Source organism: Pituophis catenifer, unplaced genomic scaffold (genome assembly GCF_029215685.1).
Source record: "Pituophis catenifer annectens isolate HBS135680 unplaced genomic scaffold, rPitCat1.0.hap2 SCAF_1, whole genome shotgun sequence".
Taxonomy (NCBI): Eukaryota; Metazoa; Chordata; class Lepidosauria; order Squamata; family Colubridae; genus Pituophis; species Pituophis catenifer.
In genome coordinates this window covers 277,844,219-277,872,169 of record NW_027256881.1, presented here as the reverse complement: position 1 = coordinate 277,872,169, position 27,951 = coordinate 277,844,219, and the positions used below count along the sequence as shown (strand labels likewise).

The 27,951-nt window shown below is 37.7% G+C and overlaps 1 protein-coding gene and 1 long non-coding RNA gene across 12 annotated transcripts in view; both read right to left on the bottom strand.

Moving 5' to 3' along the window:
• The window catches only part of GPHN (gephyrin), a 242,592-nt gene extending 236,199 nt beyond the window's left edge, over positions 1-6,393 (bottom strand). For 5 of the 11 annotated variants that reach the window (XM_070937624.1, XM_070937643.1, XM_070937633.1 and 2 more), the window contains exon 1: positions 6,275-6,388. In XM_070937624.1, coding sequence (XP_070793725.1) covers positions 6,275-6,338 — 64 coding nt within the window. In that variant the 5' untranslated portion in view covers positions 6,339-6,388. Of the gene's footprint in view, positions 1-6,274 lie in introns of all 11 variants that reach the window. The other 6 variants (XM_070937721.1, XM_070937660.1, XM_070937678.1 and 3 more) reach the window with 3 other exon arrangements.
• A 16,134-nt stretch (positions 6,394-22,527) lies between these two features.
• Positions 22,528-26,466, bottom strand: LOC139307894 (uncharacterized). The gene is made up of 3 exons (XR_011599702.1): positions 26,450-26,466; positions 26,225-26,323; positions 22,528-22,976 (listed from the first exon to the last, which is right to left on the bottom strand). It is a non-coding gene; the product is annotated as an uncharacterized lncRNA (long non-coding RNA).
• Positions 26,467-27,951: the final 1,485 nt, after the last annotated feature.

Sequence of the window (27,951 nt, the reverse complement as noted above, 5' to 3'; positions counted from 1 at the left end):
GATAGCAACACTGTACAACCTTTTCTCACAGCAACTCCTCATCAACTGAACTGAAAGTGCACATGCCAAAGAACACATCAGAGTTTCTGGCCCATCAGTACTGCCATCTGTTGGCAAGTTACAGTGAAATGAGAGTGAAGGCACTATTTAACTTTCATATAAGCAAAAAAAATAATAAATTAAAAATCCATAGATATTTCTCATCGGTATGGTAATTAGTGAAGAAGAGTAATATCCTTTACAATCAAAAGCCAATAAATCACAGAACACTACATCACAAATATGTAGAAAAGTGAACAGGTACTTATTTTAAACTAGTAATGCTTCTCATAGCAATATTAACAAAGGGATTTTAGCCAAAAAAAAAATTCTGACTAAATGTCACAGTATTATTTTGCTGATGGACTGTCTATTGATTTACAGACAATGTCATTGGTTTATATGTCAATTCAATTATGAAGTGACCTCACAGTCTTAAGCAAAACATTCCCAAAATACATTTCTCTCCTTCTTCATGTATAATACTGAGAAAATGCAACCTTATTGGGTTGTTTTACCAATTTTGGAAATGGATTAGATATATTTTGAACACTTACTAGACCACCTTAAGTTCCTGTGAATGGAACTACCTGTACAAGGTATCCCACCGACAAAAAGAAAGGGATAATTTTGCTCATTCCTGTTTCCCTTCTAGAAAGCTGAAGAACCTAAAGCAGGGGTGTCAAACTCATGTCGTAACGGTGGCATCATGTGACATATTGGGACTTTTTTCCCCTTTGCTAAACCGAGTGTAGGCGTGGCCAACACGTGACACATCTAGCCCACGGGTTGGGAGTTTGACAGCCCTGACCTAAAGCAGCAAGAAATATAATGTTGGGAAACACAGGAGGAACTGGCAAATAGGAAGCTCACATTAAATATGAATCCCTTGCATAAACTAACAAGTGACTTAGAAACTAAGCTTATACCAATTGCTCATATTATACAGAAATTAAGACAGCTTATTTAACTTTTTTCATTCCATTTATGAATTTGCAAGTAAAGCAAATTTAACTGAGATTTGATATATATTCATAATCATTTAAACAAATATCAGTTCTTTCAAAATTGAATTAGTATTTATAAAGTAAACAATATTTTTATATCATCAACATTCTTTTCATTCTCTTATCGAGCCTGATTCAGCAGTACAGTACTTCTATGAGACACTTTTTTACAACTGACAATCAACTGTATGAAACTGCATATTCATTAAATACGCACAACACAGAACAGCTTTTCATAAGCAACTTGAATTCTTAGGACATAAACGTTCTCAGTTTCAGTTCAATAAACTTTATTAAACAATATCATACTATTATTGATCTCAAAGTTAACAGCATCTTTAATACCTTTATCTTTAATAATCATGTTTTGGTATAGTTTCCCTAGCAAATGGGGAGAAGTGTCCATAGTCAAGACACTTTCTCTCAGATACAAACATGCACACACATAAATATAGAGACCCACTGACATACAGATAGCACCAATCACCTAATCGGCTAGGAAGGAGTGTGAACAGCAGACTGATGCTGGAACAGCTGAGGAAAACACCAATTAGTCAACTCTGTCTCTCTTCCTAACGCTACACATTTGCACTTTAGGAAAGGGAGAGACTAATCAACAAGAGAACATGAAATGGGGGAGGGATAGTTTTGTAGGCTATGCAGAAAATAGCCAAACATCATAAGCACTATCTATATGTAACTAGTAGCACTGACTGCAAAAAATATTTGCTATGAAGGATACAAATTGTCAATTTGCTCCATGCAACTTGCTAATACACAAGTCATTTAAAGAGACTACAATCTGATTTAAAAAGAAAAAAATGCTTGAAAGCCTATTAAGGGTAGAATAAGTCTATACAATAATATATTTTATTTAGTTATTATGTGATAATTTGGGCATGTAGCACTAGTATGCATTTTCCTTTATCAGATTTTTGTTTTAAAATCATCTTTATGACACATACCTGGACACATAAAATACCTTATTAAAGTGACTTTGCCTCATTTTATTTATTTTGAGGAACAGCAGTTTTTCAACCCAGAAATGAGAACATAATTATAATAAAATATCCCACAATATTATTTATAACTCATAGTATTTTATATTTTTAAATTATAATGCTATTTTTCTTGCAATGTTCTAAAAGTTATCTAGTACTGCAGAATTCAAAAACACAGAACATCTCTCCCTCCCTCCCTCCCTCCCTCCCTCCCCCCTCTCTCTCTGTATGTGTATGTGTACCCTGTTTCCCTGAGAATAAAGACATCCCCTGATAATAAGCCCAATCAGGCTTTTGAGTACATGCTCTAAAATAAGCTTCTCCCTGAAAATAAGCCCTCCCCAAAAATATTTAAATGCAGAGCTGGATATCAGGTAAGACGGCAAGAGGAGCCCCATCTTGCTCCATGCGCCCCAAAGTAATAAGACCTCCCCGAAAATAAGGTCAAGCGCTTATTTTGGGGTTCAAAAAAAATATAAGACAGGGTCTTATTTTTGGGGAAACACGGGTATGTGGATGGGTGCATGGGTGAATGAATCGATGGATTGATCAATAGAATGAATAGCACTTTATGTACTTAAAAGGGAATGGAACAACTACCTTTTTGGAAAAGCTATAAATGTTGTAGCCCAAATACAGTAGTCTTATTAAAAGAGATCATGATAGAAATGCACATGCAATGTGGCAGCACCTAGCCAACCTTGGATGAACTCATCCAAGGCTAGTTTAATGCTGCCACATGCTAAAGCCCAATATTTTTAATCATTTTTTTTCCAGCTTAACAGCAAATTAATGATCTTGGAATATACAGATTAAATACTCCCTATTCTTTGAAAAGTAGATTACAGCTAATATTCAGTATAGTAGTTTACATTCCAGGGTTAAAGTAAGACTGAGTGATCTTAAGAAAAAATATGTATTTATCATTTAATAACAATAGTTTTGACACTGGAAATTCTTAATATTTGTGAAATAAGTTTGTCAAGTATTATTAATAATACCAGTGTAAAACGTATACAAGGAACTCCTACAACGAATTATTTCATGAAATACTGCTGTCCATTTTCCTTTACATTAAAGCAATTTATTTTTCTATCTTCTGTAATGAAATATTTAATGAAATTAAATATTGTATTATTGTATTATATTACCATAAAAGTGGCCAATGCCCCTTCCCAGTAGGGAGACACAATGAAGATAAATCTAAAATTCTGGACTTCAGGTGTTCCACTTTTCAGGATCTAAGGCTGAATTCCTTCAACTCAGTTACTTATACAGGAATGAGGGTTAAGAAAATACTAACAAATATATTTAATTACTTCATTGATATCATAATTTAAAAATGTAATGTGTGTGCAGTGTATTTGGCTACAGTTATGACCCTTTTGGATTACTCTATTAAGCAAGGAACAATACTAGACACTATTTCTTATTTGAAACTATTATTGTCAGAATCTCAGTATACTTATAATACTAGAAGATCACTGACATTTGCAGCTATACAAGAGCACTTTGATTTTACTGGAGATAACACATATAAAATAGATTTACAACTTGTTATAAAAAAAGCCCAACTATTCTTGCTTTAGTCTCAAAAGTCATATTAAAAAAGCAGTAACTATTAAACTAGCAGAACAACATAACGTAGTATAGTGATTAAGACAATATTTCCTAACTTTGACCATTTCCAGGCGTGTGGCTTTCAAGAATTCTACTGCCAACATAGCCATTTATGAGAATTCTTGAAACTGAAATCCACACACTTGTTGGTTGCCAAGATTAGGAAACATTGGCTTAAGGAATTAGATTGGTACTTGGGAAACCCAGTCTACCTTCAGATCTGGAACCTGCCTGGTGACTTTGGGCCAGTCAATCTCTCTTCCCACAATTTATGTCACCACGTTTGTTGCCAGGAAAAATGATAGGAGTGCTGTGAATGATGCCTTGAGCTTCTGTATGAAAGGCAGGATGTAAACCAAATGAGCAATATTGTGTACATTTCTTCTTATCAGCAATTTCTATAGTTTTATATTCTATATGCTACGATAGTAAAGAAAAGAAGGAAAAATTACCCTATTTAATTAGCAGCTACTGATAATAAATATCAGAAACTGTAGTTTCAGTACTAAAGGAAGAGAACAGCGCATCATCAGACTCAGGGATTTCCCTCTGTCACATTCAGGCTCAGGAAGGTTCCAATTAGCTATTCATAGACAGACCATAGACTTCCTCAAAATCTGGGACAACCAAGCATGCAATACAGCAACACAGAACACTCTTTTAAAGAGAATCATTGATTTCATACCAAGGCTACATACATTTCCAATTAGCTATTCAATTTAATTTCAGACTATTTTATCTTCTTTCATTCTACCATTTATCTTCTTTCATTTTTCAGTACAAACAAAAACAAGTTTCATTGCCCAGTTTAGAAAAATGTGTTTAAAGTGCAGAAGAAACAATTCACTTTAGGAAGAGAATTCTACATCTCCAATTTATTTAATAGTTAAGCCAGTTAGCTTACTGTTTCATAAAAATCACCCTAAAATGAGAAATGGAAGGAAAAAATAAAAGGTTTTATAACTCACCACAGAAATAGGCAACATGATGGAAGTTATTTTCCAAAGGCAGGGCTGGTATCTTTAATCAGCACCCAACAGGCACAACTAACAATATTTCAGCATCTCAATAACACCTTCACTTCCCACCCCTGCCACTGAAGGGCAACCTGGTAAAAACATTCCTCCTCCTCTACACTTCTGCTCACCTTCTCCTACCAAAGTGACTAAACAAATGGCAGTTCAAAGATATTTATCAACCCAAGAAGCAACAATGAGAGAGAACAGCTACTGTCTCTCCTCACTCGCCCTTTCTCCCCTAAGGGATTAGTTAGGCTCAGCAGCCCCAACTATTATCCAGTCCAGTGCAAGCATAAGAGATACAAAAGGCAGTGCTCTTTATCCCTTTCTCTTCTGCAGAACCACCCAGGCAAGGGAACACTGGTAAAAAGAAGGGGCCACTTACAGCCACTTGCTCACATGCTGTCTCTGAAGAGATGCGATCAGCTATTTCTACAATATTGCTCGGGGAGAGGAGAGCAGCTCCTCTCATTACCCTGGTGGCTACTCTTTCCCAGGTTGTTCCTTGATTCGGTGGCTCCTTCCACTCACTTGTTATCTTTCCTCCCGGCGGTGCAGCTGGAAGGACCGAACACATCGGGCCCATTCCCAGCTGCCAGTGCCACCTAAAGATAATGTGGAGGCGTCAGTAAACTGTCCCTGGTTGCTCCGCTCGCAAAAGCGTTTTGGGAGCGGAGGAGAGGTGGAGGAAGCTACCCGGCTGCTGTTTCTTCCTTCCCCCTTCCCCAGCAACGTAACTGGGAACGTGGGCCCACCGCGGGCAGGTTGCCGAGGGCTTCCACCCAAGACTCGTGATCGTGACTCCCTCCCTTCCCCCCCCTCCCCCTCACGCTCCCCACGATCCTTCCTCTCTCCACGCTTCAAACGCTCGCGGCTTTCCCCCAGAGTGGGAAAAGAAGGGAAGGGCAGAAGTGGCTTCCACCGAAAGCGGCCCCGGGGTGGGGGTGGGGGTGGGGGCAGTGGTTATCCCACTCCGCTTTCCCACCCGCCGGGATCGGGATGCCGAGCTCGGAAGCCTCCCGGGCTCCACACTAGGGGAGGAATCACGCCGCCCGTCCAGCAAGGTACTTTTCCGGAGACTCCCGGTTGTCCCACCGCGCCCCGGGCAAAGCCGGTTTCTCCGGGCTGGTGTCCCGTGTCCCCCCCCCCCACGCCTCTTCCTCTCTCCTCCCCCCCCCCACTCTCTCCCCCAGGTTATTTACGGGCCAGTCCCCAGCGGGAGCGGCGAACTCGAGGCTGCGGCACTGAAGAGCCTCCCGCCCGCATGCGGCAACCAGAGCAGCGCCCAATCCCCAGCGCTTCGCCCGCGCTGCTCCTCGTTGTTCCTCAGCCGGCGGCTGCCCGAAGCTGCCAGCCTCAGCCCGAGCTCGGAGGGAAGTGCGAGAGAGGAGCCCGGTAAGCGGCGCTCGGGGTCCCGGTGCAGTGACGGCGGCGGGGCCACAGAGGAGAAAGGTGGCAGCGGCAGCAGCAGCAGCGGCAACGTCGGCGGCGCGGCGCCCGCGGCGGGTACACCCTGCACGGAACGGCCTGGCGGAGAGCCCCAACCGCCTGGCCACCTCTGCCCGGCTTCCCCGTCGCGGTTCGTTACCTGTGAGAACCCCGACGCGGATTTGATGGTCGTGGTTCGTTAAAATCATCCCCTCCGACGCCATGTTTCCCAGCGCAGCCACCGCACTGACAGGGAGGCGGGTGGGAGGGGGGGGGCAGTTGGGGGGAGAAGGAGCGCGAGAGCGAGGAAGTGGGGGGGGAGAGGAGGAGGAGGAGGAGGAGGAGGGGAGAGGGAAAACGGGCGAGGTGGAGCGAGGGAGGAGGGCGGGGGGGCGGAGCCGGCCTCCAAAGAGGCGGTCCCTGGGAGCGCGCGCGGTTAGGCCGAACTGCACGGAGGGGGCGGGCCCGGAAGGGGAGAAAGGCGGAGCCTTTGGAAAGGTCAGACGAATCGGAGCTGCCCAAAGGAGGAGCCAAATACAACGCGGGCGAGATTTTAGCGAAAAAAGAGGATTCCTCTAAGCGCTCGGGGTTCAGTCGAAAGCAATCGAGCGCCGAAAGCTGGCTAGGTAGTCTCTTCTCTTATTCTGCTTCGCTTTTACTCCTTCAGATCCGATTGGGTTGCGAGAAGAGCCGGGGAGGTCCTGCTGTAGCGGTGCGGAGGGAATACGAAGTTGATGGCTATTTTATTTTTTTTGCGCAGGAAACGTACCAATCTCGCCTGCCGGCAGATCCCCAGTAGCTCTTTTCCATATTCATGAAAACAGCCGAGACTGTGTGGAGGGATCACGTCCTGCCTTTAGCTGGAATATGCTAGCGTTCTGTTGCGTGCACTTACACTGCGCCGACACATGCATCAGTCACCATTTTTACATCCACATGTAACTGACTGCATCGCGAAGCATTGGCATATACCGCACTGCATTCATACGTGCAAGCTGCCGCCTGCACCTATTGCGATTGACGGTTACCCGGCACCTCTGCAAACAGGTTGCATTTATTCACATTACACCCACGTTTACTGCTCTATATTGTATGCACGGCATATGCACCCCATGGGAATTTCTTGGTATGGCAAAGCGTAAAAAGGCAGTGAAGTGGAAGAAGGTCTGTGTTCGGGTAGAAGCTATTTGAGCATTTAATTCGCGTGTCAGTGCAAGCCTAATACAACGTGTTCTCTTACTTTCTGTTCACATTCACTGCCTCGTGTGAACCTGCCACTGCAGTTTTACACACCTGCACGGCTTGCAAATGCATACCGCAAATAGTACCTAAATGTACTATACCATATTTCATTTGCTATGCATAGACACAATCTTTGCTACCACATGGATAAATGCCATGATGCGAGCGCGGAAATTAGCATTACATGACAATGTGGTGTCAAATCTAAACTATAACAAATTGCCCTCAAAATAGAAAAAATACTATTCCACAAAAGTCCACAGATTTTAAATAGATATATCTTTCCGGGCGTACGTTCTGGAGCATTTTTAGTTGCTGTTTCACTAAGGTCAATGGCTGCACACAGACTAAATAAAGTATAAATTCTCTATGCAACAAAAATAAGTTAGAATAAAAAGAAAATATTTTTATAATTGGGCCATAAGCTTTATTTTCAAGTGTAATAAAATGCAAAAGTTGTATTAAAGAGTTAATAATGTATCTGATTTTTTAAACAGTGTATTTAATCTGTTCCAAGAACTTGGAGCATTGCAACATAATTAAACAGGAAGGGAGAAAATGAAGTATTCTGGCAAAAGATCTCAAACATCAAAGCAAAAGCTTAAAAGAGCATGAGGAACTCCCACATGCAGAACACAAATGTAACTCCAGACACTTTTTTTAAAAAACCTATACATCAGGAGTTTATCATAACAGAACCTATCATCAAAAGAGAATCCTTTTCATACCTCATTATATGAAGTCCATATAATATTTATAGCCTAATACTCTGTGTGTTTACTTGAAATAGCTTTCACTATGTTCATTGAAGCTTATTCCAGGGTACATATTTATAGAATCCTAATTTTATAGGTACATATCCAACGTGTTGTTCCCTTTCAGAGTGAGTAGTGCTGTACAAAGCACAAAAAGGCGGTAAGCCAAAGCAATTAAAGGCATGAAATAAGGAAAACTATTGAAGCATAACTTTGTCTTTTCCATCCTCTCTAGTCACTTTCTTTCAATAAATTTGTTTTGTTATTGAATTCTCATTCATTCTCTCTATATGGCCAAACTATCTCACCGTTCTTCTTTCTTCCTGATCACTCACTTTATATTCACTCCACATTCATACTTGATCCTATTTCCTCTTGTTTTACCAATACACATAAGTACCTCATTCCCACTGTATTCATCTTACATTTATGTTCCTCCTGATGCACCAAAGTCATACTTCCACGTAACAATTATAACATTGTGAACTTTAATATATTACACTACAGAGACATTTTTGTTTCTTTCAAGACCAATAATACTATAGCAGGCTGCATGCTATCCATCATCTTTCTATCAGTTTGCACATCTTTAAAAAATTCTCTATCCATTTCCCCATCTTTAGTAAACATTCTAACGCAGTACATAAATTCATCTCTTTACTCCAATCTGGTTGTCAAATTCACTTGCCTTGGTCTTTGATACATATATTTATAGTAATTTTACTAAACATTATGATTACAGTATTTAAAACTAATACAAACTAACAATTAAAAAAGTAGAAGGTGCATAAAAAATAGAAAAGAAATAAGAAAAGAATATAGTAAATAAAAAGAAAAGATATATATATAAAGAAGTGACTTCCCATGTTATCACAAGAAGTATGAACAATTTTAGTAACTTACTATTTCCTCTTACAATACAACAAAAGATCTCTTCTTTCTATATCCCATATCCCAATTCTTATCTATAAACAAATCCATAAAGCATTGTTATTTCAGTCCTGGTATCAGCAAAAAACAATTAAGGAGTACCAAAAATAACAAAACATCTATTTTAACCTTAATCAAATAAACCTACTTTATATTCTTTATTTCTAACAATCTTAACTTTTAGCCCATTCAAATAATATTGTAAAACTTGATTTCTTTTCATTTTTTCTTTGTTGCTTCTCATAAAATTCTTCAAAGCTGTAACAAGCATCTTTACTATCTGATTTAGGAACATTATTCAGGTCATTCTCTTAGTTCATTATTTGTATGATTAATTTTTTAAAACATCAGCTGGTTTCTTTTGTATCTCCAATGTAATATATTTTTCCATATAATTGCTGTATTCTGTCTTTTGTCAATTCATTTTCAATTCAGGTAATCTTGATTTGATCTTGTCAGGTAAAATCTTGTTTCTCTTCCATAACATCTTTTAGACACAGCTTCTCCATAGAGGCAGATGTTTCTATTGCACTATTAGTAACATTACTATGCTCTTCTCCTTTAATTATAATTTTTAGTTACCTCTAGTATCCTATTTTTAAATTTTTATGTTTTTTTTTTAAATCAAAAGCTACATTTCCCCACAGGAAACATTCTTTATAATTAATTCAAAAATATTTCAAATTTACCTGGACTCTAAAATAATTTAAGTTTTTAAAACTTTATAAAAGTAAAGTTGGGGGAGAGAATTTAATTTCTGCTACAAATGCCTCTGCTGAGAAGTTTTTGTCTGCTTTATTTTCATAATATTCCCTAATAGACAAACAATTTTATTGTCCATATTCACACAAAATATCTTATAATTCAAGCATCTTCACTTTTAGCATATGCTTTCTCTAAATCAACAATTGTACAATAACTTTCTTCCTCAGATACATTACTGAGTCGTCCATAGGCAGTCTTGGTTAATAATATCCAACTTATGGACAACCCATACTTACCAGCAGGCTGCCTACTACTAAAAATGGCACATGGCATTCTTCCTTGAGCCAACAGATTGATGAAGCTGCACAATGTTTTCATGAGTCGTTAAAAACAAGCTATATATATATATAAATGCATCATTCAGCAGTTCATAAAAACATTGCATGGCTTCAGCAGTTCATTGACTCTAGGAAGGACAATGCTGTCTGCTATTTTTAGTAATAGACACCCCATTTCAAGTATGTCTTCCAACTTGCATATACATTTCAGTTAAAGACAGAGTTAGGAATGGAACTCATTCTTAATTTAGGGACTCTCTGTGGTGAAGGGCAATAATCTGGTCTGCAACCTCCATATCAAATATAAGCTATCCTGTTTTCCCCAAAATAAGACATCCTCTGATAATAAGCCCAATTGGGCTTTTGAACGGATGGCAATAAGGCCAAGCACTTATTTCAGGGTTCAAAAAAATATAAGACAGGGTCTTATTTTCGGGGAAACACAATATATATGTGTCCTCCTCAAATATTGCTTATTTTTAGCCCATTGTTATCTTTGTAACGGGATCAATAACAGCACTTCTCCAAACATTTGACACTGATGCACTCTTCATGTACACATTAAATAAATCTCATTGGAATTCTATAAACAGACCACATCCTACATAATTGCCCAATAATGTCATGACCCATGTTATTGTGGCTTACCAAACACATCTCTGAGTTAAAATATTAGACATTAATTCCTTAAGTCAATTTTACAGGCTCTTACTTGTTTTGAAGACATTCTTGCTGCTTTAAAACATTCTCCTTTTGAAGATACAGTCTTTTGCAATCAATAGTAGCAAATAGAATTTTATTTCTTTTCATTAGTGCACATTCAAATTTACAAGATTTTTACCGCACTCAGTTACCACTCAGTTAATAGAATTCTGGGTTTGTTATCCAAATAAATTAAATAGCTCAATGGACCATTAATGTATGGGCAATATTTATTTCATTTATCGCTGTGATTTTTTAAAAAAATTAAGCCTTACTCACTAAAATTGGTAACATCTAAGATAGCCAACATATCCAAGAACATTCTGCCAGTTAATACCAACTAAAGCTGCTGTTATCTATCATTTTCTTAAAATAAAAATGTCTGAAACAGGTGACTGAATGTCATATTCTTGACAAGCTGCATCCCCCAATAACTCCAGCCATTATGGTCATAATTAAGGATCTTGGTCAGGGGTGGGTTCTAAATTTTTTTACTACCAGTTCTGTGGGCATAGCTTATTTTGTGGGCGTGGCTTGATGGTCATGTGACAATTATTTAGGATTTAGCAGAGGTACTGGTCTACCAGGCTTTTAACTGCTTGCAGAGCTGTACAGATCTACCCATTTATTTCTGCAGGCACTGATCTACTCATGTATTTTTTCAGGCACTGGTCTACCCATTTATTTTTGCAGGCACCCTACTCATTTGTTTTCTTTTAACACTGATCAGCTGTAGGGCGGCCCTTTGAAGCCCCATGACAAGAGTTTAAACAGTTTTTTTTTCCCTCTAGCCATCAGCTGGGACTCAGGAGGCAGCAATAGATTGGGGGTAGGGCCAAATAAAAGCTAAGAATAATGCAGGGGGCGGGGGGCCAGAACCGGTTCAGTGACTTCATATCATCGCCGCTACCGGCTCAGCGGAACCAGGCCGAACCGGGAGGAACCCACCACTGCTCTTGGTCTATATACATAAAGAAATATGACATATCTGTTCTAAAAATGGTGATGTTGAATGAAATGACATACATTTGAACAATGTAACCAATGCTGCAAAATAAACCTATTATTTAGGCTATCATCATAAACCAATCTGGAAGAATAGTGAATAAGCTTAAGGAGATTTAGTTCTAAGTGTACATACATACATACATACATACATACATACATACATACATACATACATATTAATCTTTAAATGGCCAAGTAACATTGAAAGCAAAAGAAGACAATTTTGTTTTAATTCCAAGAAACAATTGCCTACAAATAATCAGTTCATATTTATTAAGTTTTCATAACTGTAATTTTAGAAGAAAAAGAAATATAACAAACTGCTGAAATAATGCCTGTATTTTAATTTATCAGAAATATATCAAGAAACAAAAATTAAACTACTGCATAAGGGAAGGATAAGATTATAGAGGATAAGATTATAGAGACAAAAGATGAGTAAACATTTCAAAGTTTAAAAGTACATATTGAAATATTTTGTTAGATAATGGTTACTAGCTGAAATCAAAACAGGTAGTCGTCAGTTAAACATGGTAATAGGGACTGGAATTTCTATCGGTGAGTGATGCAGTCATAAAGCAAGACATCAAGTGACCACATTGCTTAATGATGGTAATCCCAGCAGTCCTAGTGCTGTTATGTGAGGATCATGGGTTGTTAAGCAAGTCCCAGATTGCTTGCTACTAGGCCATCAGGCAAGTAAGGCATGGTGCTAGCATGTTGGGCTGGGGTAGCTGCTACTAGGAGGGAGTGGATGCTCAAGTGATTGGAGTCAGCTCAGTGGGGCTGGGGATGGTAGGGGAAGGTTGAATAGTTTACCAGAGTGGCCTATGACTTCCCTCACAGTACAGCTTTCAATAACCATTTTAAAAACAAAAACGTTTTTACCAGGAGATCAACAATTTTTTATCACCAATTTATTCACTTTCAATATTTAGTGATGATTCATACAATTCCTGAACTAAGTGTAGAGCCATATTTCCCAGTACAGACCATTGCATTTGGAGGGTATCAAGTTGGTAACGTTTATTTAAGTACTTGTTTGAAATTATCAGAATTTCTTTTTTTTCTAATTTTTTTTTGTTCAAAAAGTTAAAATACAAATTCCAAAAAAAAAAAAAAAATTAACAAACAGCAACAAAAATGGACAGAACATTTAAAAAGTGCATTAAAAAGGACAAAAACAAAAACACATATATAAATATTATGCCCCCTGGTTGATTACAGATAAATATATTGCAACAATGTTAGTTTCTCCCCCTTGCAAAGAAGCCCAGTCTATAAACTTCTACATCTATTTACAACCAATTTAGCCTGTCATCTATCTACTATATGCAAAAACAAAATAGTTAACAGGTAAATCAGCAGCAAAGTTAAACTTCAAAGCCCTCTGTTAATAATCTGTCATTGTATTTAACTTGTAGAAAGTCTACAGTGGCTTCTTATCTGCCACAAATCACCACAATCATTAACTCTAATCCACCCAGGGTCAAATTTCTCTGTTTGGTTCTTAATCATAAAACTTGTCCTTAAGATTTTTAGTGGAAGTTTTCCCAACAATATCTCATCTTCCAATATCCTGAACCCCTGCTGTAAATATCTTCACCACATCTATTGTTGAAGCAGTCTCACTAGGTATAAAGTCTCTTGTCACTTGTTGTCTCGTTAGGTATAATAAATCCATTTTCCAATATTGATCCATCTACTCAGGAAAATCCACTCCAAATTGTTTACCAATTGGATGTGATATGTTCATCTTCTTAAAAAAGTCCAGTTCATCAGTCATTGAATCTGCCAATTCTAAATCTGTAAAATTCAGATCTTCAAATTTCTGTAACAGACCTTTTTCAAAGCTCTTTCTTCAACAAGTGCAAAATATTTTTCTAGAGTATTTTGGGTCAAAGAGCATCTTATAGTACAATAATTTCACTCTGAAGCCAGGAGCAGAGGCAATCTAGGGGAGCCTATCTTCACTGTTTTTTCTGCCATTGCCTAAACATTAATTCCAGATCTGGGCATGTAACTCAGTTACAAAATACATTATTGCTGAAGTCTTGTGCATATTTACTCAGAACAAAGTCCTATTCATTTGACTGAAAGTAGCCCATCATGCAAACAATCACACACTGAATCAAATATCTGTGGAGATTCTCAGTCATCCAGGTCATAGTAGTCTCAAAGGTGCTTTTTCAAAAGGCAACTGGATCAATCAAATCAAATGAATCAAATCAAATGGTGCATACACTTTATACTGATAGAACTTTATCTAAAACAGATCGATAATGCTAAGAACTTCATGAATATTTTGCTGACCCAACAATAAAATGTTATATATATGGAGTGTCATTTCCTGGAATGTTTTGTTTGACCAAAAATCAGTCCATAAGAAGCCCAATATTGTTTAAAAACAGTATATGTAGTCAGGTTTTAAAAGCCTACTTTATCTTAAAACTCTACTTTTTTGGGTAAATTAAAATGTCCTTTTATGACCTAAGTATCACATTTCCTTATAGTTGAGTGCTAAGGAAATACAAGTGTGATTATTATCATTAAGACCTAAATTGCCAGAAATTGTTAGAAATGTTATCTGATGTGGAACAAAGATATTCTTGTAATGAAAAAAAGATGTTTTCAACATATTACATTTCTTTATGTAAGAAAGAATGTAAGATCTTTTGAAATTCATGATTTTTAAGGCATACCACACTATTAAATATGAGATTCTGATCTACGTAGGGAACTACCTCTTTATAGCACTTAGACATGGGACTGGGAAGCCACCTGAGGATGTTAGGGGTATAGCTAGCCTGTGGAATTGAAAATCATCCTGGAAGAAAGCAGTGGCAAAACATTTCCGTAACATACAAAGAAAACTTCAGAGATGCTTGGATGTATACAGATAAGTCATCTGGAACTGAGCTTGACCCAAAGATAACTTGATTTCCTTAGAAAATCACCAATCAAATATTTGATTTATCCCCTTTATTGGTTAGATTAACACATTGTGATGGGCAATGTTGAATTAGTTATATTTTGCTAGTAAATTATTCTTTTAGGAAATTGTTGACTTTATATATAATTCTCTTTGCAGGCCCCCGAAATTCTGCTTCTGGGGCATTGGGAAATCTTGAAAAATAGTTTTTGGGTACAATGCATGGTGTTGAATGTGAAAGGGAAAGTGACATAATCCCGACCTATATGTGAACAGAGGAGCAACTCTGAGTTTTAATAAGATCCAAACTTGTTAACATTCAGATGACATATTTTTCAGAACTGAATTCAGAGGCATCCATGGGATGTCAAAAACATCCAGATGGCAGCTATGACCATACAATTGAAGCCCCTCCCCCTTGATGTTTCTCATGCACATAATGCACATAAAAAGTGACAAGGGCCCCATCATTCAGAAGTGACTGCCTTCCTCACTTTGGGGGATGCTCAAAACAAAGCACGCTTAGTGCAGATTCAAATGAAAAAAATCTGGCTGATCTTTGTTGTTGTTTGCAAAGCTACAGTATATAGGTCTTGAGCAGACTATAGCTTTGCCTTTATACCAAAGCACCAAAATTGTAGTGTTACATAACAAGTCATGTTGTAACTAGAAATTATATATGTATAAGAACACACTTAAGTTTCACATCAAAAACACTCACTGTGATTCTTCCAGTAATGCACTTCAGTATAAATGTGGGTAATTGTAATAGTCTTTTGCAAGCTGATGCCTTTCAGCTGAGCTGGGAATTATGGGAATTACCTTCCCATAACACCGTTTTGGGAAAGGCGGGAGGCATGTATGAACATACTATACTTTAAATGAACTTCACTTCCTCCCTTCTTCCAAAGTAATAAGATTAATTTCAGTGATAAGTAGTCTCGCTCCCCCTCCCTCCCTCCTTCCCTCCCTCTTTTTGGCTTAATGGTTAAGGCACCAGTCAAGACAGCAGGAAAATGTGAGTTTTAGTCCCACCTTCGACATGATAGCTGGCTGGGTGACTTTGGGTCAGTCACTCTCAGCCATTGATGTCAGGCTTGGACGAGAAGCTGATCAGTCAATTCCTGTTGCAACCAATAGATCAACACTCAGTTGATCCAAAAAGAAAAAAAGAAAAAAAAAACTCTGCACTTGTAGGAAAATGCTAGGGAAAAAAGGTGATAGTTTGATAATAACCTGCTCTGGGAGGCAGCATAACCCCCAGTCCAGAGATCCACATGGCCTTCATCTTGGCCCTCTTTAGGTAAAGTTATCATGTATCTGAAGAGGCAGAGGAGGCCATAGACAATTGAAAAGGGGGGACAAATGGGTGGGGTGAGGAAGAAACCCTAACTGCTTAACTTTCTTGGCATTCGTAACAAACGTTACAGTGAAAACCTGCCCCACAAAAGTACATAAACATACATGTATGTAAGATTACGTTTTCCAGCATCAGAAAGTCCAGTTTTTCAGTTGCAGGAATGTGTTAGAGCTGGTTAAGAGGCAAAAGCCTTTGACATGTAACTGATTAAGGTCCTGTCAATTCCAGGCAGCAGGGCAAGCCGGAGGGTACTAATCAACTAATTAAGGTCACATTGCTGAGCTTGTTAACTTGCCATTAGCACTTATTAGGGAAGCACTGCCACACAGAGAAAAACTGCTCCAGAAGAAGTACTCAAAAAGTCGGACAGTATTTGATTTTAGGCTATGCCTGATGGACAGAGGACATGCCCTCCTTTTGCCAGACATCTAGTAAACCCTCTATTCAGGCTATCTTTAAAAACCTACTTCTTTCCCCAGGATAGGTTTGGGGTTGGTGTTGAACCCTCAAGCAGATATTTCTTTATCAGCGAAATATAAATTTGATATATATATACTGTATATGTGTGTGTGTGTGTGTGACTTCCAACCACTACACCGAGTATAAACAAATTTAGTGACTCTACTCTCTTTAATGTCTCAAACAGTTATTTCTTCATATCCCATATCTCATAATTATCTATAAACAAATCCATAAAACATCATCTTTTCAGTCCTGATGTCCGCAGAAATTCTATAAAGAATTACCAGAGATAACATTACAGCTTGTTTTAATCTTGACCAAATAAACCAACTTTATATTCCTTCTTTTTTACTTCTAACAGTCCTAATTTTTAATTCATTCGAATATTGTCTTAGGATTTGATTTCTCTTCATTTCTTCGTTGTCCCATTGCATAGAATTCTTCAATGCTTTGCCTATAAGCCTCTTTTGTAAAGCCTACAAGCCTCTTTTGTAAATCCAGTAGAAAAAAAATTATCCAGGTCATTCTCTTTGTTTGCCATTTGTGTTTCCTTTTTAAGTTTTAAAACTTCAAGCAGTTTCTTTTGTAGATACATTGAAACATCTTTTTTTCCATCTCTTGGCTTGCCAGTTATAAAACCAGAAAGTCCAGTTGCCTCTTGAAAAAGCATCTTTGGGACAACCATGATCTGGATGACTGAGAATCTCCATAGACATTTAGTAGTCTGGATCCTCATGGCCATCCATTTCAGCAGTTTCTTAATTTTGTCTCTGGTAAAAGGTATTACATAGCCTGTCAAGACATGATCTTCTCAAATGCTTGCTTAAATTTCTGATTTGTTTCCCAGTGCTACACCTTTCTTTAATAAATATGCCAAAGGATTTGTTCTTTAGAAACAGGTCAAGTAGAAACTTTCCCACAGAACTAAATTACAGCTGAAATGAGTCTCTGTAATCTGTAATAGTCATATCACTTCTTAGCTAAATATTATGTTCATAGGAAGATCTTTTGTATGCTAAATAATTTCTTTGGATTTTATGAAGTATGTTTTTTAAATAGTTTAAGTTGAATGCTTATGTCCAGAATAGATGTTTGGCAGCACCTGTGGATTTGGAGTTTCCAGTTAGCACTGGAAAAGACACTACAAGGAGAGCCATATTAGTCAGTAGTAGCCAGAAATCAGAAAGTATCTTTTCAGACTAACACATTTTATTAACAGGCATAAGTTTTTGTAAGTTACAGCTCACTTCATCAGATCATGGAAACAGAGGTGGGTTTCAGCAGGTTCTGACCAGTTCTGGAGAACTGGTAGCGGAAATTTTAAGTAGTTTGGAGAACCGGTAGTAAAAATTCTGACTGGCCCCACCCCCATCTATTCTCTGCCTCCCAAGTCCCAGCTGATTGAGAGGAAATGGGGATTTTGCAGTAACCTTCCCCTGGATTGGGGAGGGAATGGAGATTTTACACCTGGAGTGGGGTGGGAATGGAGATTTTACAGTATCCTTCCCCTGCCACGCCCACCAAGCCACGCCCACCAAGCCATGCCATGCCCACCAAGCGACACCCACAGAACCAGTAGTAAAATTTTTTGAAACCCACCATTTTTGAACATCACTCCCCAGTCTTCCCCCCTCTTGTAATCCTGAATCAGTTTAGCCAGTCCATGTTCATGATGAAGTGAGCTAATGACAGCTTATGCCTTTTAAGAAAACATGTTAATCTGAAAAGGTGTTACCAGGCTTCCTAATTTTTTTTTTTCATTATTTAGAATGGAATTTATTTTTTCTCACATATCTTTTTTTTATTGAAAAAGTTTTACAAATACAAATTTCCCATTTCCCCCCCTTTCCCTCCCTAACCCTCCCTAACCCTCCCCTCCTCCCATGACTTCCCCAAGATCAAATCCAAATCCAAATCATTTTATATCATATCATACTTTACCGCCCTTCTATTCTCCCCCCTGTGTACTATACATTTCTACATAACATTAAACTATTCTACCCCCTATATACTATACATTTCTACACAACATTCAACTAAAAGCTATCTGGTACTTCCTAGTTTGGTATTTATTCTGCACATAATCTATCCATTTCTTCCACTCCCATACATAAGTCTCTTGAGTCCGGTCTTTTAAGTATGCTGATATCTTCGCCATTTCTGCAAAACTGGCCACCTTCGAAGTCCATTCTTCAATAGTAGGCAAAACATCCCTTTTCCAATATTGACCAATCAGTAACCTAGCTGCTGTCACCATATACAATATCAATTTTGTTTCACCCATTGAAAAACCCTTAACTATGCTTCCTGATTTTTAACTAGCACTGAGTGACTGCAACAAAACAACAGATACTTATACCTGTTACCTTGTACATGTTTGACAAAATAAAATAAAATAAAATAAAAATAGCAGCTAGGGAAGGATTATACCAATCTTTTTAGCCTGGAGGTCTTCAGATGTGTTGGACTCCAGCTCCCCAAATTCCCAAATTCCCAACCAACATGGTCATGGGCAGTGCTTGCTAAAATTCCTGGAGAATCCAATATTTAAAACAAGATTAAAGGAATTGAGAAGGTATTGGGAGCATGATGATGTCTCTCTCCTTTTTCTAATACAATCTTTTCCTCCAACTGAGATTCTCAAAAGTGTTTGCTTTATCAACAGCAAAATAAAAAGTGCCAGCCATTCTCACAAGAAATGTTTCCCCCTTCTCCAAGTTTGCAGCTATTAGGCAGTAACTGAGATTGCCAGACTAGTGTCTGCTGTTGTACATTTAATTTGGGGTTCAGGTGATAAATCACATCACTTCTATCAGTATAAATCTGGTGCTCCCATTCAGTAGGGTCAATGGTCTGTCTCTCTCAAATGGAAAAAGGCAATTTTTAAAGCCTTGTTACCTAGTCGAGTAATGAGATGTCTGCAAAAAAACAACCAAGCTCAGAGAGCACCAAGGACTTCACAAAAGGGCCATAGTCTAATTTCTTATTTTATGTGTTATTCTTGATTCATACTGCCAGTCATTAAAATAATAAAGAAAAAAATAGGAAGAACCATCTGCACATTTCAGCCTAGATGAATTATACTATTGCCAATAAGCTAGATTGCATGGTAGGTTCTCATTTTCTCATAAATACACTCATATACACAACCCTGAGGTACAGGTAGGGTTGATTTATAGCAGTGCATTTAGTGACCATTTGAAATTACAACAGCACTGAAAACAGTGACTTAATGACCATTTTTCACACTTACGACTGTTGCAGCAACTCCATGGTCACGTGATCAAAATTCAGATGCTTGGCAACTGACTTATATTTATGACGGTTGCGGTGTCCTGGGATCATGTGATCATCTTTTGCGACTTTCTGACAAGCAAAGTCAATGGGGAAGCCAGATTCATTTAACAACCATGTTATTAAATTAACAACTGCTGCAATTCACTTAACAACTATGGCAAGAAAGTTCATAAAATGGGACAAAGTTCACTTAACAAGTGAGGGCCACGCAGGATGGACTTTGTGATACGTGTAATGGTTTTTGTAGTTCTGTTGCACTGGCTAACTAACATGGATTTTCTTGTTATGTCCAGGATGTGTGGATCCCTCACATCCTGGACCTAAATTGTTTCAACTTCTACCCTCAAAACGACACTATAGGGCTCTGCACACCAGAACAACAAGACACAAGGACAGTTTTTTCCCGAATGCCTGCTAAACAACTAATTCCCACAACACTGTCAAATTATTTACTAAGACTGTATTACTAATCTTCTTCTCATCCTTCCTAGCACCTATCTCTTCCCATGTTGCTTGTATCTTTACAATTTATATCGTTTTATTTGTTTCCTAGTATGATTTGATTGCTTATTAGTATCCTATGACTATCACTAAGTGTTGTATCTTATGATTCGTGTCGAATATATTTTATTTTTTCTTTATGTACATGAGAGCATATGCACCAAAGATAATTTCCTTGTGTGTTCAATCACACTTGGCCAATAAAGAATTCAATTCAATTCAATTCAATTCAATTCAATTCTATTCTATTCTATTCTATTCTATTCTATTCTATTCTATTCTATTCTATTCTATTCTATTCTATTGTGTTTTAGATTTGCTTTTTCAATTGTATTGCTAATAATTTCCCCTAAGCCTTAACTTTCAAGAAAAGCCGCTCTTTCATAAACTAGGACTGGCAGGAGATCATTCGATATGTTGTCGATCACAGTTTCATTTTTAGCTGCTCTCAAGCCTCCATGAACAAAGAACATAGTCAAGCTCAACCTTGGGAAACACTGAGAATGTATCTTCTTACCCATACTCTTTGCCCATGTTTCTTTTATTTTTATTCAGAACACAGTGCTCTTTTCTATGGCTATTCTCACATATTATTAGATGCTTTAATTCTTTTGTTGTAACTGGACAGATGACTGTTTCTAAACCAATCAGCTTTTGCTTTGAAGTTCTTTGTTGTGCTAACTATAAAAATAAATGTATGACATTTTTCCTTCTCACAGGGTGACCCCACTTTATCAGAATACTCTAATGAATTACTTTTAAATGCTCTTCCAACTCGGTTGCTTATTGGAAAAGGTAAACCAAGGCAGAACCTACAGACAGATCTGGCCGTCATCACAACTGTCTCACTTAGCAGCAGAAATTTTGGGCTTAGTTGTGGTCGCAGGTTGAAAGCTACCCATATTGTGTTTAAAATACCAAGGTGTCTATGTGGTAGGTAGGATTGGTGGACTTAAAGGCTATGGAAAACTGTGAGTACTTGAGGAATAATGTTGGAGTGCAAAGTATATTCTAATAGTATACAGTCATGGTTATCAGATGTGTTATCAGCCTTATCTGTAACAAAAATGAGTGCTATGGTTATTCTTATCCAACTAAATCTTCCTAAGGAACCCGATAAATATTCTTAGATACACATTGCAAGGAGGTGTTGGACTTAAAACCACCAGTGAAGCAAAAAAGGTGTAAACATGCTGAATTCACACATCAATGCTAAACTACAAAGTGATTACCTTAATTTTCAGTTGCTATTGTTGCGGCTATTATTATCTTTATTATGCTTTCTCCTGAAGAATAATAAATACAATCAACAATCTCCCCAAACAGTAACATCTTTCTCTCTTGGAAGAGCTTTGTAATAATAAGGCTGCATAGAAAGCAGTTTTTGGTAAATAACACTGTGAGCATGGGACTCAATGAAAAGTCTACTAGCAATTTCCAAAACTATCAACGAGTGCAGATTGACCTGTCTTCTAAAAAAAAAAAAAAGACAGTCCTCCTCCATTTTACACCAGAAAACCACGAGAAAACAAGCTAGAATATTGCTGCCTTCAATTCTCTCTATATAGATAGGTTTCTCATTTGAAAACAGTGTGTTTACTGGAAATCTTGTGTTATAACCTGAACCCTCTTTTTAATAAATATGATTAATCAGAGTTCTGAGAAGCTTATTCGTTGGAATAAACTGGATTCCAGTTCAGGTTGCTGCAAGAGATACCCGTGTACTTGTATAGTAGGTGACATTAGGCAAATCAAGGAAAGTATGTTTTATTAGATGTATGTATGTTTCTCCAAAATGGTTATTTGACTGTAATAGAACACCTTTGTACTAGATTAAGCAAAAAAGAAAAAAGAAAGAAAGAAAACTTTTTATGTTTGAAGAGCTGAGATGTACACTACAATACATATCCCACCCAAGATGTTCTTGCCCACAATGCTTAAGGCCAATTGTACATATCAAGGTGGAGATTTACGTTACACAGCTTTACTCTGCATAGAGGAGAAGGACCTCAAAGGCTTTGTGCCCACCCCTCGGATATTGAAAGTTTTCATAGGTTAAAATCATGTTCGTAGGTTCATTTTGTAATCTTAGTATAGTTACTTTTCCAGTGCTCATCAAATATTTCATAGATGTCAGCAAAAAGCATGAAATATATGTTCATGTTCATGCCGGTAGGTCAGTGTTTTTTTAAAAAAATTTTTTATTGAAAATTATTAAAAAGTATAGAGAAAAAATATAGCAATATGGATAGAATTGCAGAGAGTAATATAATACATATAGAGTTTTAAAGCATCAATTTTCGCCTAGAAATAGTATAAACCTCCATTAAGCCAAATCATCAAAAAAAGAAAAAAATTATCCAGAAGAAAGGATTCTCAACTGCCATGCAATATTACTATAAATATTTACCCACAGTCACACTAAGATTATTATTTTACATTCTTCTTAAGATTTCTTTTTTGCAGCCAAGCATACCACCGGTCCCAACTCATATATAGCCCCGATTCTTGTCTATCTCGCAAAAGTCCAGTAAGCTTGTCTGCCTCTGCACAGTCCATGATCTTTGCGGTTAATGTAGCCTCCGATGGGGTATTTTTGGATTTCCATTCTTGCGCAAACGAAATCCTGGCTGCAATGATGATGTGGAGAGCGAGATACCAATTAGACTTTTTTAAGTTCTCTGGTTTCATGCCTAGTAAAAACGTTTCTGGATTCAATTTTATCCTACATCCTATGATTTCTAAAATCCATTTTTGAATTCTGGCCCAATACTCTCTTGCTCGGGGACAGGTCCACCAGATGTGAAAATAAGTTCCCATAGCAGCATTGCATTTCCAACAAACCGGGGACCGGTAGGTCAGTGTTGACCATTTGCCTGCACAAGCCATATTTTGTAAACAACTTCCTCTTTTTTTACTCATAGCTAGCTGTACATCCTGCCTTTTTGCCTTGCACATGCTATATTTGGGATTATTTTATGCTTAGCCAGGTCGTTTGAAATTTCTGCTTATGAATGCAAAGCTATTCTATTGATTGACATATTCTATGTGTAATATCATTTTGATTCTCATTATCACTAGGAGAGGGATTATGTTTGGCCATGGTGCAACTGTTTGAGAAGTCACAGAGAAGTATAAAAGCTAGACGTATCCAGTCCATATCCAGTGGGTCTGAGTGCTTTTTTAAGTACAGATTAAAAAAAAAATCAAATGCATGTTAATAAAATCTACTGAAAGTAGATTCCCATGCCTTTGACATTTGCTGTTGGGCTGCCCCTGGGATTCCTTTTCTTGTCTCAACCATTTACTGCTCACCATATCTTGTTGTGGTTTGCTTTGCTTCCTTATCCCGTCAATTCCATATAGAATGGAATGGAATGGAATGGAATGGAATAGAATTCTTTATTGGCCAAGTGTGATTGGACACACAAGGAATTTGTCTTGGTGCATATGCTCTCGGTGTACATAAAAGAAGTTACATTCGTCAAGAATCATAAGGTACAACACTTAATGATAGTCATAGGGAAACAGTCAATATAAATCTTAAGGATACAAATAGCAAGGTTACAGTCATACAGTCATAAGTGGGAGGAGATGGGTGATAGGAACGATGAGAAGATTAATAGTGATGTAGACTTAGTAACTAGTTTGACAGTGTTGAAGGAATTATTTGTTTAGCAGAGTGTTGCCGTTCGGGAAAAAATGTTCTTGTGTCTAGTTGTTCTGGTGTGCAGTGCTCTATAGCATCGTTTTGAGGGTAGGAGTTGGAACAGTTTATATACAGGAAATAATAAGAAACAGGCAATTACAACCAACCTATCTTAATGGAGGTTTGATTTATTTGTAAGCAAATGCCATCCTCTCTCCCCTTTTCTAACAAAGATACCTATGGGCATGTGAATTCATGCATTCAACCTTATATTCCTAAATATTGTATCTCCTTGATGCTCTTCGTCTATAAAGTGGATGGTGAGACACTGCAAAATTCAAAGCAGATTTCAATAAACGTAACTAGGGTTCATTCTGGAAAACTGAGCAGGGAATGCTGCTTAGTCATCCTTAGTCTATTATTCTTCTCATTTTCTGCTTTGGTTCTCTTTTGGCTGTTTCTTCACTGCCGTTGCTATCACCAGGTCAATGGCTGTCTGCTGAAGATACAGTGCTTTCTCCACTGTGTAAGTCAAGGGAAATCATTTCTGCCTTTTAGATAAGTGATATGTCTCACTTATTAAAATGTTATGGCAAGAGGGTGAGGCATGGTGGGCAAGATCATGACTCAGTAAAACAGCAAACAGGTGCACTATAAAGAACTTATAACATGTCTGATGCCCTTATGAATAGCTTGGTCTGCTGATGCTCCAGGATGAAAGAGAATTCTTGTATTTTTGACAAATAAATAAGTAGATTGAAATTCCATGAGGAACTGTGAGAAAAATTCCTATAAGACTTTGCTGAAAAGTGATTTACTTTATTATTAATTTTTCTGTTGGATCCCCATCATTCCTCTAAAGCAATGTTTCTTAAGCATATTTTTCTCAGGGCCCCTTCCCTTTTTTAAAAGTTATGAAGGACCTCAAAAGAGTTGTTTGCATGTAATAATTAATATATTGCCATATTAAAAATCAAAATGGATACAGTCACTTCCACTACTCCATCTCATAATTGTTCAATTGGATTTTAGTATCATATTATTTTTCAACCTAAGCTGTCAAATAATTATGATTTAAAATACCCTTGAGAGAGTATTGGGGAGCCCCAGGAGTCTGAGGACCACATGTGAAGAAACATTGCTCTGAAGCAAAAGGTGGAGATCTAATGGGAATCCCCCTTTTGTTCTCATAATACTCCCAACAGATAAGATAGGTAGGACTGAAGGAATGATTAGTTCAAAATCACCCAGTGAGTTCTCATAGCTAAAGTGGGATGGGTGCCTGAGTCTAGTTTAGCAAAATAACGGCTTAGTGTAATACATGATTCAAACAATCACATACAGTATCTCATTTCATACCGGTTATTTTGAATAATTTCAATATAAATGTTAAGACATTTGGGGAAAAAAGCATAAGTTCTTTTGTTTCTACTTGGAAACTGTTTCTGGACTTTGTGCTTGAGGTGGAAAAAAAAAATGAAACACTGATTTTAGATTTTACCGATTAGATAGATTTGTTGTTATAGAAATGGTTAGTTTATACTATTATGGAAAAGTAAAAAGTTGAGGTTTGATGTTACTGTCTTATTCTACTGCACCAGAGAGAGTCAGAAGTCAACACCTTTTCTTCTTTTTTCTCTTCTTTTCTACACTTCTCCCTTCCCCTTTCCCTCCCTTATTTTTCCTATTGTTTGCTTTTGTATTTTGTATTTTATATTATAAACTAATAAAAAAAACTGTAAACAACAACAATAAAGGTAATTAAAAAAAAGACATTTGGCTTTTTGCTCTTTTAATATTGTAAAGAAAATAATTTCTGAAAGCCAGTGTGGTATAGCAGTTTAGTTGTTGAACTAAGACTTTTAGCCAGTTACCTATCAATGACAGAATCTGCATTTCATGTACAAGTACTAAGCTTATTTAAAGATTTTGGTCAAGAACTTTGTCAAAAAAAATTTGAAAATCCAATTCTAGTGTAAAATGGATTGCTTCTATTACATACCTGTTCGTATTCTCACATTATATAATAGGCACTACCAGTGGCCAGTTCGCACCACTTCGGGACAACCAGTTGTTAACTTTCTGACCAGTTTGGTGAAGTGGTTGTTGGAAGAAATCATTAAGGCAGAGAACCGGTTGTTAAATTATTTGAATCCCACCACTGGGCACTACTTCTCTTTTACTCTCCAGTCACGATGAGCAATAAATGGAATGATCTGTGCTGCTTACCTTACTAGTAGCAAAATCTCTCTGCCTTGGGCAAAGGGCAGGACAACATTCTTTTTTAAGACTCTTCTTACAGCTGCATTAATATGTATTCCTCCAGGCCTTGAGTTGGTAGAAAAAAATATATATCAGTGTAATTTGTGCTGTCTCAGCAGCCAAGGTGGTGGGAGGAAGGAGAGGTATGTGGTGAAGTGGGAGGATGCTTCCATGGCCTATTCCCCAACTCACCAATCTGTCAGCCAGCCTATTTCTAGACAAAGATTTATCAATATCGCAGAAGCTAATCCGTGCATTTTATAATCTTATGCAATAATCTGCACAACAAATCACATGCCTGGTGCAGAGATTGTAAAGAGCATTAACTGCTTTTTTGCTGACTGCTTTTTTAAAAAAAGAAAAAGAAAATAGGTTTATTGGTCTTTGAAAAGATTGCTTAATACATGTTGAAAAACAGGCCTAAAATACTTTTCTGATGAATCATAGAGCCAGGGATATAAGAAGCCTATATAATGCATGAACAACTCTAAACAAATCACCTTTCAGACATTATGCAGGCAGATGCTTCTGCAGAAGCCAAGTGCCCATCTCTCTGTAGCCCAGGACAATGGAGGACCATGCACTATTGCCGGAGGAGAAAAGGCATGCCCAAAGCAGCCAAACCAGCCAAAGGTCCTTATCAATCATCTTTGTTGCTCTTCTCTGCACTCTTTCTGGGCTTCAGCATCTGTTTTGCAATATGGCGACCAGAACTAGACCAGTATTCCAAGTGTGGCCTCACTAGTTCAGCATAACGCTATAGTGTCAATTGATGTCTAATGTAATCTAATGTAGTGTAATCTAATTATCTAATCTAAGATAATGACTATGTAAAGGAGTGCAAAGATAATTTTGACAAAAGAAATGGAAGAACCATTAGCAGTATTGTACCATTAAAACAATCCTGAGAAAGGAACAAGCATCCAAAAATGACTCAACATAATCCCACCATGATTCTATATAATAGTGTTTAAGATGCATCGATGGCAACACCCAGAATTCCCCAGCCGCCACTTAAAGTTGCTGAGCTTGAGAAATACTGTCAAAAGGGGGCAGACTTTCAAGTTTCTCTTACGTCCTACAACAATGAATTGGAATTCCAATAGTCCTTGTGGAGTCTATTTTCTGAGTATGCTTCCTTGCAGGGCTGACACAATGCAAGTCCATTTGTTTTATTCTTCGTGCCTGAAGAGGTGGAGGCTGAGTAGATCTATTTTCAGCATTTCAGTAAACAATAGACAGAATTAAGGTATCCAATATATCTAGATCTAGGACATTATTTTGAGGACAAGTCCTTTTTTGGGATAAAGGATATGCCTGAAAATAACTCATAAACTAGTGCTGAGAAATCCTGAACTTCAAGTTATGGGAGACTTATAATTAACCCCAGACAGCATGAGTTGCTTGGAGTTATTGTATGTCAGTACCTGAACAGGTCCCTGCCATTGACCATGCCATCACCAAGATAGTGCCAGCCTTTTGAGGTAGTCTGGATAAGAAACCAATATCATCACACTACCTTTATTCTAAGGCTATAGTAACAGAATCTTGCAAATCTGAAGGCACAGATTTCTTCCCTTCCCTTTACTTTCCAGGAACCAGGGAGGATCTTTTCTGAGGCATTTTCCACACCTCTTATTCCTTTTGTGGGCTGAAATGTCTCTTACCTGACCTTTGCCATGGCTGTGGCTCTT